The sequence below is a fragment of the Haliaeetus leucocephalus genome, unplaced genomic scaffold, assembly GCF_000737465.1.
Source record: "Haliaeetus leucocephalus isolate CR32 unplaced genomic scaffold, Haliaeetus_leucocephalus-4.0 Scaffold153, whole genome shotgun sequence".
NCBI lineage: Eukaryota > Metazoa > Chordata > Aves > Accipitriformes > Accipitridae > Haliaeetus > Haliaeetus leucocephalus.
The window spans coordinates 204593-219841 of record NW_010972589.1 but is presented as its reverse complement, the minus strand read 5'-3'; the positions used below and the strand labels follow the sequence as shown (position 1 = coordinate 219841).

The window sequence follows — 15249 nt, the reverse complement described above, 5'->3', positions numbered from 1 at the left end:
TCAGCTGTTTAAGGAATTAGTCAACAGGACCCTCTAGGAAACTGCCCTCAGGGACAAGGGAGCAGAACAGAGCTGGTTAAGGATACTTTCTATGCAGTGCAAGAACTCTTGATACCCAGGCATAAGAAATCAGGAAAGGAAGGAAGAGACTGCATGGATGAGTCAAGACCTGCTGCTCAAACTAAAGGGCAAGAAGGAAATGCACAGGCAGTGGAAGCAGGGACAGGTATCCTGGGAAGAGTACAGGGATGCTGCCCACTTGTGTAGGGATGGGGTCAGGAAGGCCAAGGCATGGCTGGAGCTGAACTTGGCAAGGGATGCAAAGAATAATAAGGAGGGCTTCTATAGGTATGTCATCCAGAAAAGGAAGAACGTGTGCCCTCCTGATGAACGTGACTGGCAAACTGGTAACAATGGACGAGGAGAAGGCCGACATACTCAACAACACTTTTGCCTCAGTCTTCACGGGCAACCTCTCTTCCCACACCTCTCGAGTGGACAGACTGCAGGACAGGGACTGGGGGAGCAAATTCCCTCCCAACTGCAAGAGATCAGGTTTGTGACCACCTGTGGAACTTGAACATACCTAAGTTTACAGGACCTGACGAGATGCATCCTAGAGTCCTGAGGGAATTAGCTGATGTAGTTGCCAAGCTCCTCTCCATCATGGCAGTCAGGTGAAGTCCATGGTGGCTGGAAAAAGGGAAACATTGCACCCATTTTTAAAAAGGGTAGAAAGGAGGACCTGCGGAATTAGCGACCTGTCAGCCTCACCTCTGTGCCTGGGAAGATCATGGAACAGATCCTCCTAGAAGCTATACTAAGGCACGTGGGAGGTGATTTGAGACAGCCAGCATCGCTTCACCAAGGGCAAGTCCTGCGTGACCAACCTAGTGGCCTTCTACAATGGAGTGACTACATCAGTGGACAATGGAAGAGCTACAGATGTCACTTATCTGGACTTCTGTAAGGCCTTTCACACAGTCCCCCACAACATCCTTCTCTCTAAATTGGAGACAGAGATGGATTTGATGGGTGGACTGTTCAGGGGATGAGGAATTGGCTGAATGGTCACACCCAGAGAGTAGCAGTCAACAGCTCAATGCCCAGATGGATATCGGTGAGGAGTGGTGTCCCTCAGGGGTCCGTATTGGGACCAGTACTGTTTAATATCTTCATCAATGACATAGTAGGATTGAGTGCTCCCTCAGCAAATTTGCAGATGACACCAAGCTGAGTGGTGTGGTTGACATGCCTGAAGGACAGGATGCCATTCAGAGGGAGCTAGATGAGCTCAAGATGTGGGCCCATGTGAACTTCATAAGGTTCAACAGGGCCAAGTGCAAGGTCCTGCACCTGATTTAGGGCAACCCCCAGTATCAATACAGGCTGGGGGATGAAGGGATTGAGAGCAGCCCTGTGGAGAAAGACTTGGGGGTACTGGCCGACGAAAAGCTGGACGTGAGCTGGCAACGGGTGCTTGCAGTCCAGAAAGCCAACCGTATCCTGGGCTGCACCAAAAGAAGTGTGGCCAGCAGGTTGAGGGAGGGGATTCTCCCCCTCTACTCCACACTCGTGAGACCCATGCCAGAGTACTGCATCCAGCTCTGGAGTCCTCGGTACAGGAAAGACATGGACCTGTTAGAGCGGGTCCAAAGGGGGGACACAAAAATTACCAGAGGGATGGATCACTTCTACTACGGGGGAAGGCTGAGAGAGTTGGGGTTGTTAAGCCTGGCGAAGATTCTGGAGAGACCTTATTGTGGCCTTTCAATACTTAAAGGGGGCTTAAAAGAAAGATGGTGTCCTGGTTTTGGCCGGAATAGAGTTAATTGTCTTTCTAGTAGCTGGTATAGTGATATGTTTTGTGTTGAGTATGAGAAGAACATTGATAACACACTGATGTTTTCAGTTGTTGCTAAGTAGTGTTTAGACTAAAGTCAAGGATTTTTCAGCTTATCATGCCCAGCCAGGAAGAAGGTTGAAGGGGCACAAGAAGTTGGGAGGGGACACAGCCAGGACAGCTGACCCAAACTGGCCAAAGGGGTATTCCATACCGTGTGACGTCATGCCCAGTATATGAACTGGGGGAGTTGGCCTGGAACTGCTCAGAATCTAACTGGGCATCGGTTGGCAAGTGGTGAGCAATTGCATTGTGCATCGCTCATTTTGTATATTCCAAGTTTTTTATCATTATTATCTTCCTTTCTGTCCTATTAAACTGTTCTTATCTCAACTCACGAGTTTTACCTTTTTTTCCCCAATTCTCTCCCCCATCCCATGGGGTGTGTGTGGGGGAGTGAGTGCTGCATGGTGCTTAGTCGCTGGCGGAGGTTAAACCACAACAGTTGGGTATGCTCTCAATTTTCAAATTTTCCTTATGTCTCTGTTTATTTAGATTGTTGTCCCTAGTTGTTTTTTTTCCCTTCTTTAATGCCTTCATTTTAAAATTTCTTTTCTATGTCTACTTTTATCTAGTTTTCTGTCCATTTTTAAAAAATTTTTTCACCTCTGCCTTGTACCCTTTTGGTTTTTAAATTTTCTTTCTACTTCTAGCAAGCTCTCTATCCCTGTTTTTTTAATTCTTTCTTGTCACATAGCCTGTTGCTTTGTAAGTTCTCTTTGTGTCTTTTTTTTTTTTTCCTTTTCTCTTGGCTCATCCTGAGGCTTTAGAGGGTGTCATCCGCATGCTTTGAGCTCTGGAGCGTCATTTGTACCCCTCTCAGTTTGTCAGAACATCTCCTCTTCCTCAGAGCAGTCTTTTTGTCCCCTTCTCCATCTCGCTTGCCTTCAGTGGGTCAGTGTCTCCCTCCTGAGGTCTGTACTCTGTTCAAATCCTGAGTGCCTTTGTGCCCTTGAGCCGCCTTCTGTGTCTCTGGCCACCTCAGCACCCGTCTATTTCTGTCAGGATGCTTCCTGCAAGCATCCTTGCGTTCCATGGCCATACTTTAGTTCTGCAGCAGGCTTTGTATCTTTCTTACTCAGAGACGACTCTTTCTCCAGCTTTCATTTTGCCCCCCAGAGCACTCTTACCTTCCTTTCTGCCATGTTGGATGCCTCCGTTCAGTCCCCGATACCCTGAGGACATCTGTACTCTGTTCAGATCTCTTCCCAAGTACCTCATTGTCAGAAATCCTTTGTCTCTACGTCCACATTCCCCCCACCCCTGGAGCCCTCTGGTTCCTGTCACCGATGCCTCCCAAGACTGTCCTCCTGCCCCGTGGCACCTTTTGAGCCCTGCAGCCCTCTTTGTATCTCTTATTCAGACAGATACCTTCCTCAGATTTCTCTGTGCCTCAGAGCTCTCTTACCTTATTTACTGCCATCTTGGATGTCTCCATTCCGTCACTTATCCCCTGAGGACATCTGTATGTTGCTGGGACACCTCCTTGAGTTTTGCATTGTGTCCCAGAGCTGCCTTTGTATGGATTGTCCATCTCAGAGTTCACAAACAAGTTTCACCATGTCTAGTGCACACAGGTGACTCATGGGGGGTTACAAAAGTGACCCAGCCTTGGATTGCCTTGAGACCCTGTCCTTCTGCAGAGACAACTCATGGGGAGCTGTGTAGACAGCTTAGCCCTGGGTTGTCTGATAAGCCCTAAACTAAACAGGGCAGTGGCTGCACCATTCAAAGAACCAAAACCTGAACTGAGCCTTGAAATCCCTTAACAAATAGTATGCCCTGAGTCTCAATCCAACCACTATTCAGCTGCCTGAGGAAGCAAGGTAAAAAAAAAAAGCTGGAGGGTTTCAGCTTCAGTTTCAAAAAACAACCTTGTGTACTCAAACAATCATAGACCAGCAAAAGAAAGAAATATAAGGGGAAGCTCCACTCAGATATACATAATCCACTCAGACATAGTCATACACACCATTCCACAAGTCACGGGATAAAAACCCTAAGATTCAGGTTGGAAATCAGTGAGTCACTTAGCCAACTATACAGTTGGCTTGTAAAGTAGACCCTTCCCCACCTTGATTGGGACACCAGTCGAGGTAGCTTCCCTGGGATTGAAGCCCTTACCTGGAGGGGAAAGTGAATATTGTTTATGCTTTAAGTTTGTAAACATGCGTGTGCTTGTAGTTGTCTGTGAATCGCTTGTGGTTGTAATAGTGTACTACTCTTGCTTTTAAAAATGCAATAGTGCATTCCTCCATTGTATCTGTAAAACCTGCAATAGTGGCCCGTTAAATCTGTAAGTGAAGTTCAAATCAATCATTTGCTTGAACCTTGCAGTTATGTCTGCAAGTGAAGTTCAAGTCGTTTGCTTGAACCTTGCAGTTACGTCTTTTTCCGCCACACAGCTGAGATTACCAAATTCCAGTTTCACAGGTCAAATTGGGCTTGTTAATAGTATGCATTTGTGACTCATGGCTTTCACCCAGATCATTCTGCTCTCCTTCTCCCTTGTCTTCAAGGATGTAGATGCATTGATATTTTCTCCAACAGCAAGATTAGTTTGAGGTACCAACCGTCTCCTGTTTAGTGAAGTTTAATCCCACTGCAATACCACAGTTTATGTCCTCCTCAGATATGCCAGTTGTCATGGTTTAACCCCAACCAACAACTAAGCACCACAAAGCCCCTTGCTCACCCCCCCCCCCCGGTGGGACAGGGGAGAGAATCAGAAGAGTAAAAGTGAGAAAACTCGTGGGCTGAGATAAAAACAGTTGAATAGGTAAAGCAAAAGCTGCACACGCAAGCAAAGCAAAACAAGGAATTCATTCGCTGCTTCCCATCGGCAGGCAGGCGTTCAGCCCTCTCCAGGAAAGCAGGGCTCCATCACACGTAATGGTTACTTGGGAAGACAAATGCCATAACTCCAAATGTCCCCCACTTCCTTCTTCCCCCAGCTTTATATGCTGAGCATGACATCATATGGTCTGGAATATCCCTTGGGTCAGTTGGGGTTGGCTGTCCCAGCTGTGTCCCCTCCCAGCTCCTTGTGCCCCCCCAGCCTGCTTGCTGGTGGGGTGGGGTGAGAAGCAGAAAAGGCCTTGACTCTGTGCAAGCCCTGCTCAGCAGTAACTAACACATCTCTGTGTTATTAACCCTGTTTCCAGCACAAATCCAAAACACAGACCCGTACTAGCTGCTATGAAGAAAATTAACTCTATTCCAGCCAAAACCAGGTCAACAGGTTTGTTAAGGTGCTTGATAAAATGCACCTTTGAAATAATTCTGGTTAAAATCAAAGCCTTTTTTTTTTTTTTTTTTTAATCAAAAGGGATACAGGAACATGGAAGAATATGGAAATAGAGACATGAGGTTCTCTGGCTTATCCTCTCACCCAGATCTAGTGTAGAAAAAGTTCTCTGAGCCTGGTAAGATTTCAAGATGCATTACTATGTGTCTGCATGGACTGATATCCATACTCTGTTTGGTGATCTTCCCAAAAAGAAGCCAAGTGGGCAGTCACAGCATGCGCTTTAGCAGGAAGAAATAAAGTTTCTAATTGTCTCATGTGAAAATGCTTTGATTTTCAGAATTTTGCTGCCACCACATAACTCTGCCACTTCATATCACATGATCATTCATACTTACAACTCATGTGTATTAAGATTTCAGATAATGAACAGCACATAGTCTCATCATGTCTTGAGAAGCCAACATTCTCAAAGCCCACTACTGTCAGAGATATCAGTCATTACTTTCCATGCATGAGCCACAATAATTTGTGTTTTTTTCATAAGATCTGCTGCTGACTTGCTGAAAAACTGCTTAGTGGCTATTTTTAGTATGGGGTAATCCACTTTTAGAAGAAAAATCTGTTTTAATATAGCCTTCTGGAAACAGAAATTTTGTGGAACCTTGGCTAGCTGCCAGACATCTACCCAGTCACTCTCTCACTCCTCCTGCTCAACAGGACAGGAGGAGAAAATAAGATTAAAAAGCTGGTGGGTCAAGATGAACACAGGGAGATCACGTACCAATTATCATCACAGGCAAAACAGACTAGACTTGGGGAAATTAATTTAATTTACTGCCAATTAAAATAAAGTTGGATAGTGAGAAATAAACACAAACCCCAAACCAACACCTTCCCCTTACGCCCCTTTTTTTCCCCAGGCTCAACTTCATTTCATTACCAACTCCTTTACCAAACAGCACAGGGGGATGGGGAACAGGGGACTGCAGTCAGTCTGTAACAGCTCCTCTCTGCCACTCCTTCCTCCTCACACTCTTCCCCTGTTCCAGCATGAGTCCTCTCCACAGGCTGCAGTCCTTTAGGACTAAATCTGCTCCAGCGTGGGTTCTGCATGGGCTGCAGTGTGGATACCTCTTCCACCATGGTCCTCTCCACAGGAGAAGGGAAAGACCTGCTCTACTGTGGTCCTCTCCAGGGGCTGCAAGGGAATCTCTGCAGGCAAACCTGGAGCCCTTCCTCCCTCTCGTCCTGCTCTCCCCTCAGGGCTCACAGGGCTGTTTCTCACACTTTTTCCCTCACCCCTCACTGCCGGGCAGCATTCTGCCCTTTCTTAGATTTGCTTTCCCCGAGGCGCCCGCCCATGGCTGTGCCCTGCAATGAGTGTGGCACAGGGCAGTGCCTGGCCTCTCCTCACAGAGGCCATCCCTGTGTACCGCTGCTGCCAGCACCTTGGCATGTACACCCAATCTAAATGAGTAGCTAATGCTAGCAGTAACTGCAGTTGTGAAAACTTGTCTCTGCATGTCACTGTAATGCAGAAAAAAGCACCTAGATCATGTATTGCCAAACCATTGCTTGCACACAATATGCAGATTATGAAGATATAAATATTCTTATTAAAATGCAAAATACTTTTGTGAAATTATTCCACAACGCCAGTGATGAGCACAGGCTTACCTGTGAAGTTAACACTGCCACTGCACAGCTTGCTGTGACGAGCAGACCGTGAGACACAGCAAGCACCAGAATACACAGCACTGCTACGAAGTAGCTAATGTACCACCCATGCCGGGGAGGTTAAATGTAGTGCTTCTGCTGCAAAGTGCCTATCCACCACATGCAAGTGACAAGAAATCTTAAGCTGTTAGAAGTCTGTTAGAGGAGCTGTTAGATGCTTTGCCACATATTGGGTAATGTTTGAACATGCACTGTTTTTTAACAAACATCCTACATCTCTGCAGTTCCATGTGTGCACAAGACATAGAACTCTAAGGAGGAGGACAGCAGTTACACTGTTCATCCTTTGTCAGTGCATCAGTCACTTAAATTACTTAAAGTCAATATGGCACTATACATATGGAACTGGGGTTGAAAGTGGAATAACTTGACAGGTTATAATGAAAGCATTGTGAGAGTTGGTCTCCCATGGGCATACAGGGTTCACAAGCTCCCCCTCCCTTGACTCCCATGAAGCATGCTCTGGGATGGAAAGGCTGTACCATCCTGTGTGAGCTACACATAGCAGTTTTCTTTAGGAAGTTTTTCACTGATGTAATCTACAACAGGCCATACCAAGCTAGTTCAGGCTTAAACTCCTTGAATAATCCTCCTGGATAAAAAATGGGCTTTTGACAGGGGATAATCTGGAAGGCCTGTGCTTTCATTTGTCAGCCAAAAGCTGTATGGAAGATACTTACCTTTGACTAGTGGAGTACTGTACCACACAGAATAGCTGCTCAAAGGGCAGGTTGCTCAGGCCAGAATCTGTTCCTGCTCCTAATCCTGTCTGCTTCCTGATCTTACCCACCTCAGACAGTTCTCAGCTTTCTGCTGGGTCTGATGCACAAACCAAACCAAAACCACCCTGCAAAGAGCTGGAAAAATTCCTGACTTGCACTGTGGCCTCAAGTCCCAACAATGATGCACCAGTTCCCAACGCCAGGGGCCAATGCAGCAACTGGTCCTTGCAGCGCTTCCAGAATGGGGAACACAGAGATCTTCACTCAGCATTCAGCCTCCCAGGGCCTTCACTCCAACTTGTTCTCTGACACTAACATCTCGTGACCAACTGTGCACACAAAAACACTCCTGCTCCAATGGAGATGGGACCCTCATTTCAAGGGGATGCTCATTCCAGGTTAAATCCCCTTTTTTTCCTGTGGAATCAGTGAATCTCTTCACAGGTCAGAGGGACCAGAATCAGAGCTAAATGGAGACTAGAGACAAATCCACGCAAGTGCTGAGGTGTAGACAGACAATGCTGGGAAATGTACATTTCCGTCAGCCTCACTAACTGCAAACACAATCCCAAAATGAAGCCAGCGCTTCCAGTGACCACGCAGCACAGTCAGCACAACTGCTCCTCCACATAGGTCCCTCACCATCGCCTTTGCTGAGAAGAATGCAGTTCCTCTTCCTCTCTGCTGCTTATTTAAGATGCATCCTTCAATACTTGCCTCTCAAAGCCTTTTCTGCTCCCTGTTTGGGCAGCACCTACCAGGCAGGTTCTGCCCTAATCTAGGGTTCCTTGTGGCAAGTCACAGTTGCAAGAGAGTTTTCTCTGGCTGCAGAGAAGTGTCTTAACTTTCTAGGCTGGATTCAGTCAGGCCAGATGAAACCAATTATGAATCTTTTTCCTTTCTAGAAGAACTTATTTCATCCTCCCTTGCTTCTTCAGATGGAAAGATGTGCCCAAACACTGTGGCACCTTTGACCTTTGGAAAAGTTACACCCTCTGCAAGGTAATAACTATTTTTTTTCCAGTTTTCCAACAAAACAACTGATCTAACTATTCTCATCTTGTTAGGTCAACCCTTATCAGGATACTACTACATAATTCTGTATTTTCACAGTAATGTTCTCTTAAACCTCCATTGCGCTATATGCACACATAAATCTGTTACTTTTTTTTCTAATGACATCCTCATATGTTGAAAAGCATTAGAACCAGCAATACACTGAACTTCAAGTTTAACTGTCCCTTACCGGAGGTAGGAGAAACATTTAGTCATCTGTACAAAAGGTGAAAAACAATTTGTGAAAAACTAAGTAATTCTAGCAGTAGTCACCATCAAGGTTCTGTTATATCCATTCTGTTACATCCAAGCTGTCAACACATTGTACTGTTGATACCGATAAGACTGCTTTTATACATTGAAAGCGCTAGAATGTGACCTTGCTGAAAGGGTACACCACTTATTCCATATTCATTTACCATTAAACTCCATGAAAGTGATCTATATGTATGTATTTCAGCTGAAAAAAAAATACATTACAAACTACAGTTTAGATATAAACTACACTTACAGAGTTGTACTGGATGTGCGGTCATCCAAATTTAGGAGCCTTGTAACTTCACAGACACCTGAAGTTATCTCTGCTGATGCATTACCCATTGCTTCTTACAATACAGAACTCTGAAGGAAAATAATGTGAGGGACAGCATTTAGGGCACTTGTCTCAATGAGTACATATTTTCACAAACGTTCTCTGCTGTTCCTGGCACCAACAAATCACTGAAATGCCACATCTATACCAGTAAATTAGACATGTCAGGGATATTCCTAGGCACTCAGGCCAACCAACATGGAAGTGTCTGTGTTTATGCTAATAAATTCTCTCATTCTCCAGGCAGGCTGGCTGCACACAAACTGTTCCCAGGAAGATGCCAGCTCTGGAAGAATGTCCAGAAGTCCTTCAAAGTGCTCTACTTGGCACAGGCCAGCATTGTGCCAGCAAGCATCTAACAGTTTACTAGAGCAGGTAATCACATTCCCTTGGCTGAGCGCTGTTCAACTAGCACAAATGCAGGTAGTGTCCAAATACACTTGATACACTTGAGGGATGGGATGCCATCCAGAGGGACCTTGACAGGCTGGAGGAGTGGGCCATTGTGAACCTCATGAAGTTCAACAAGGCCAGGTGCAAGGTCCTGCACCTGGGTCTGGGCAATCCCCAGTATCAATACAGACCGAGGGATGAATGGATTGGGCGCAGCCCTGCGGAGAAGTATGTGGGGATACTCACAGATGATGAATTGGACATGAACCAGCAACGTGTGCTTGTAGCCCAGAAGGCCAATCGTCTCCTGAGCTGCATAAAAAGAAGTGTGGCCAGCAGGTCAAGGGAGGTGATTCTCACCCACTAGCCGCCCTGGTGAGACCCCACCTGCAGTACTGCATCCAGCTCTGGGGTCCCCAGCACAAGAAAGACATGGACCTGCTGGAGCGAGTCCAGAGGAGGGCCATGAAAATGATCAGGAGGCTGGAGCACCTCTCCTATGAAGAAAGGCTGAGACAGTTGGAGTTGTTCAGCCTGGAGAAGAGAAGGCTCCATGGAGACCTTATTGCAGCCTTTCAACATATGAAGCGGGCTTCTAAGAAAGATGGAGACAGACTTTTTACCAAGCCCTGTAGTGACAGGACAAGGGGTAACAGTTTTAAACTGAAAGAGGGTAGATTTAGACTGGGCACAAGGAAGGACTTATTTACTATGAGGATGGTAGGACACCGGACCAGGCTGCCCAGAGAAGCTGTGGATGCCCCATGATTGGAAGTGTTCAAGGCCAGCTGGACAGGACTCTGAGCAACCTGATCTAGTGAAAGATGTCCCTGCCCATGGCCGGGAGGGTTGACTAGATGATCTTTAAAGGTCCCTTCCAGCCCAAACCATGCTATGGTTCTATGATTCTACACGCTAGACACTGCAATCCATACTACAAGAATTTTATTAACAGTTGTCATTTTAAATTTTTAAATGTTTTTGAAGCCTTAGATCCTATTTTTTTAATGACATCAGTATAATAACTGAAAGTAGATGGTTTACATATGCTAATTTTAGCACTATTTGTATCATTTCCTTCTGAAATGAGGTCTGAATATTATCAACCAATATATTCGCCTTCTAATTTAAAGGAGATGGTACACCATTCTTAAAAAGTTTCCACTTCCAGATGAAATTACCCAGAATTTTATCATGACAGATGCTAAACTTAGGCTGATATGTTTGTAAAAGTTTCTTTGATCTGAGCACATCAAATGATAGTAAGTATGAACTCAATATGGCACAGAGATCCAAGAACTAAGCAGCAAGTCCATAAAAAAAATTTTAAAAAAGCAAAAAACCCACAAACAAACAAACAGAGAGGGAAAAAATTTCATATGAAAATCTGGAAAAAAGAAGTCAACCAGACAGACACTCAAAATCATTGCAGCAAAACAAGAGTGCAATATAGTATTTATATTACTGTGACCTACCGTATTTCATTAACTTGCAAGACTTTAGTAGTATTGAAGCAGAACATTTTCACATAAAACTTTTTATTATGTTTCTACAATGATGACTGAAAATCATTGAAAGGTATTTTAAAATAAGCATCATAATGCATGAATCAACCACTGATGAAAAAATGATGAGTTCTACAAGTGTTTTCTCTTGCTCTCTAAATTGTTTCTAGATTTAGATGAAATGCAAAACAGGATGGATATTTTAAGCATTGTTCTGAGAGTCACTGAAGTGATTTATGTGAAGATTATGTGCAAGGCAACTCAGCATAATTTGCTGTGAAAATTTAGCTATTATGCAAAAAATATAACTGAGGTTCACAAGAAAACTACCAGAAAAATCACTCAAAACACCTGTGTGACACTGTGCCAGTTTAAAATGGGCAGATCACATAAAAGAGAGGTTTTGCAACTGAACGTTTTTTTTAGAAAACAAGTTTTGAGAGCATTTCCCCAAAACTATTCAGAACTGTGCACATGCTGCAATGTCAAGTGTGTATTAGGAGCATTTCGGCCATACTTTAGATTGCCAGTGGGTGACATCAAGAGTGCCATTAGCTCATGCTGTATGGAACAAATACTCTATTAAAAAAAAATCATAGAAAGACAAAGTGGTCTGTCACACAGTCCTACTGAAAATGCTGTGCAACACAGTCCAACACCTTTGTAAACTGGCATGGTGCTGTGGCTGCACACATCCTATTAAAATGAATTTCCAATCCTTTAAGCACCATCAGGAACTTACTATAGAACCCACACAAAATTCATATTTAAAAATAGTAAATTCATTTGTTGCACCTCTATTCAGATAGTATCAGTCAGCATCTAGTCAGTATCACTCTGTGATATTAAGGATTACAATAAATTAAAGCAGCTACCATATATGTGAGACCATTATAATTGCTCAGTATCATTACAGGTAGCCACTCAATATCATCAGGCTGTGAAAGGCCAACTAGGTTCAAATCTACTTTTGAGACTGCAATATAATTTAAAAGCAGAAGTTAGACTAATGTAGCTTAGTCTGGCATACCTTGCAATTTTCATTATTTTTGTGAGAGAACACCGGCTTTTTCTTCTTTGATGTTTACTGCTGCATATGCCTCTTCTAAGATCAATGACTGTACCCCACAGAATTTGCAGTATGATGTACAGAAGGTGACTAGTGTCTAGGCCACCTTTTGAAGGAGAAAATTACAGTATGGTACAAAGAAGTATTTCTACAGTCCACCACTTAATGGTGCTGGAAAACACAGACGCAACCTGTGAAGACTTTAATGTAGTCATTGACAACTTAAACCAACAGGACAGACACTTACTGAATGTTCCTGAGGAAAAGTGTATTTAAGGAGTATGATTGTCCACTTGTTCCTGAGAGTGTAAGTCTGCCAATGGTGACGCTAACAACTTATAAGGATATGAAAACACAGTATGCGCAAACCCATTTTCAAATAACCAAAGCATGCCAACACCTGGATTTTTCCGCAGCATGGCAGATGTTATCAGACAGAAATGCCTTTTACCCAGAAACTGCTCCATAGATGCTCTGTGATGTCTCATACTTTCAGTGCTTGTTTGCTCTCTAGCACATATGGGCCAGAAGTGACTTGTAAGTATGGCCAATTTCTCACATTAGACATGCTGCAAGGGACCTATGCCATTCATTTTTCTATGCATCTAACCTACAGATGACCCTATACTTAGTTATCTGTTCTAGGCTCTGTTCCACCTATCTCTGCCTAGAGACCCTCCTGGTAAAGACAAGGGTTTTCCTGTTACTAACTCATGTAAAGAATGAGTACTTGGCAAAAGGCAGCAGTGCCTTTACCAGCAGTACTTAGTTCTGAGGATGTTCAGCTTCGTATGGTCATCCTCACAGGTAAGCAAGCCTTTAGAGAGCAGGAAGCAATCTCTTGGAAAAGCTGAACAGCTAGAACACTCTTTCGAGTGACCAGTGTGTTTCACAATTGCACTGAGCTTACACTCCAGCTGGTCTATGATGAATTACACTTCTGTTTGGTGTGCTATTTGTGACTTGCTGTGCTATCCTGTGGTACCCCAAACTAGGAAGACAGACCAGACTATGGTCTGTTTGTCTAGAGTGGGACGGGCCTGAGATCCAGGCTACCAATACTGTAACTCCCCACACAATTAACTTACAATTTAGCAAATCTCTCACTCACACGATCAGGCTGTCCTTGGCTGAACAGGGATTACAGGGTTTCTGTCTTGCAGGCTTTCCTCCTGAAGTTCAAACAAATAAAAAAAAAACCCTAAAACTCTACTTTTACTATTTGCACTTCCTTTTCACTGTCTAGCTGGATGGTGGTGCTTGACACCTTTGACTGCCTAGCAAATCTACTGATCTCATTTTTCTACTCGGTTATCTTGTATAGACAAAAATCACAATAACCATAAAACTTAGCCATCACAAAAGAAAAACTATTTAATGCTGTATTTCATATTCTAACAGACAGAAGCAGTACTCATACCACTTACCCATTTTACAGGCCTATTTTTTCTGCAAGCTTTTTAACCTGTTTTCCAATGGCCTAGACAATGTCAGTCATGAAGTACTGGGCCCGACAGAACTCCTCTACCTTGGCAGGTCATTGTCAGGTGCATAATCTCCAACCTAAGTCTGAATAAAATGGATTACAATAGCCACTATGTCTCTTATAAACTCTGATGAGGAAGGCAGTAAATATTTCACACACCAATGCAATATTCAAATCAAGGATTGTGTTAACCAGACAGTGAACAGACTCTAAATAAAAACCTTTCATACTCTTAATTTTTGCCATGTCCAGTCTGATTATGTGCTATCATCATATTACTAAATAGCTATGTTAATCAAACTAATAACGAAAAAAAGTTCTGTGGGTTTTGTTTTTGGGTTTTTGGGTTTTTTTAAAACTGATACTAAAACCAGACAGGATCAAGACAGCTTTAAGCTGGTTCAGATCAGGTCTGACAGAAAATCCCACTTGATTGTAGTGGTACACAGCTAAGTGGAAAAATTGCTACTGCATCAGCCACTGTATTTTCAAAGTAACTTGCCTGGCAGCTGAGTTGAGGGAAGGCACTGACTCCCATTCTATAACTTAGCAATGTAGAACAAGGCAGGTTTTTAATGCCTTTTTCCAACCTATTTGCTACAGACCACTGACAAATGGCAACCTAGATGCATCAACACGCTTTCAGAGCAACACAATGTCTTCTCAGTTCCCTAAAACCGTACTTTTCATATTTTAAGCTTGCACTTCCAAGGTCTTGAAGATACTTGCTTATCACAAGCGACTGCTACCACTTTAGACTTATGACTACTGTGCACTGAATTTAACAGTGCTTTATGCCTACAAATGATCTATTCAAGGGTCAGAAATTTTGTTAAAAACAAAATAATTGTTTCATGAACCTATGAACAGTTGTGATTCATCCAAGGATGCTGCCAAACTGGCAGTTTGAGCACCAAAAGCCCAGTTTTTAGCACTGTCTTGTTAGATCTTAGATGTTCACCAGATAAGCATTTTAACAATTGTCACTAGAAATTATGCCGATACATCTCTCCACAGTCACCACCAGTAAGCAAAAGACAGAAATTCAATTATCACCAAAAAAAAAAATTAGTGCCATAGCTATGTCAGGAAGGGGAAAGGCAAAGAATCAACCATCCCAAGGCCTGCTTGTGTTTGTGGGTTTGCTGACGAATAGGAGGTTGATACACTTGGAACAACCTGACCCAGTGAATTACTGCTCTCTTATAACCTAGCTAAATGACTCCAATTTCACCACAGCTTTTCGGAAATACAAAAAGTCGAGCATAAGACATTCAGACAGGTGGCTGCACGCACCCTTACTCTGCCCAAGGCCTGGAACACCTTTGTTTACAGTTGTTAATTATGGCATTACAGATGGACTTGCTGCGCCCGATCCCCCTGAGCCCTACGGGACCCCCGCCCGCGCGACGGCACTCTCAAACACTTCAGGTAAACGGCAATAAGTTTTTTAAATAACGAGGACAACTCTGGGGCCTCCGCCACCGGAGCCCCAACGCCGGCGGGTGGCGGTTACGGCGCCAAGGGCCAGACCCC

At 43.9% G+C, this 15249-nt stretch overlaps 1 protein-coding gene across 1 annotated transcript in view; it reads left to right on the top strand.

The window, feature by feature from the left end:
• The first annotated feature begins 413 nt into the window (after nt 1-413).
• Nucleotides 414-15249, top strand: part of PDIA4 (protein disulfide isomerase family A, member 4) — a 29121-nt gene continuing 14285 nt past the window's right edge. Inside the window, exon 1 of the mRNA XM_010562067.1 lies at nt 414-555. Coding sequence (XP_010560369.1) covers nt 414-555 — 142 coding nt within the window. The remainder of the gene's footprint in view (nt 556-15249) is intronic.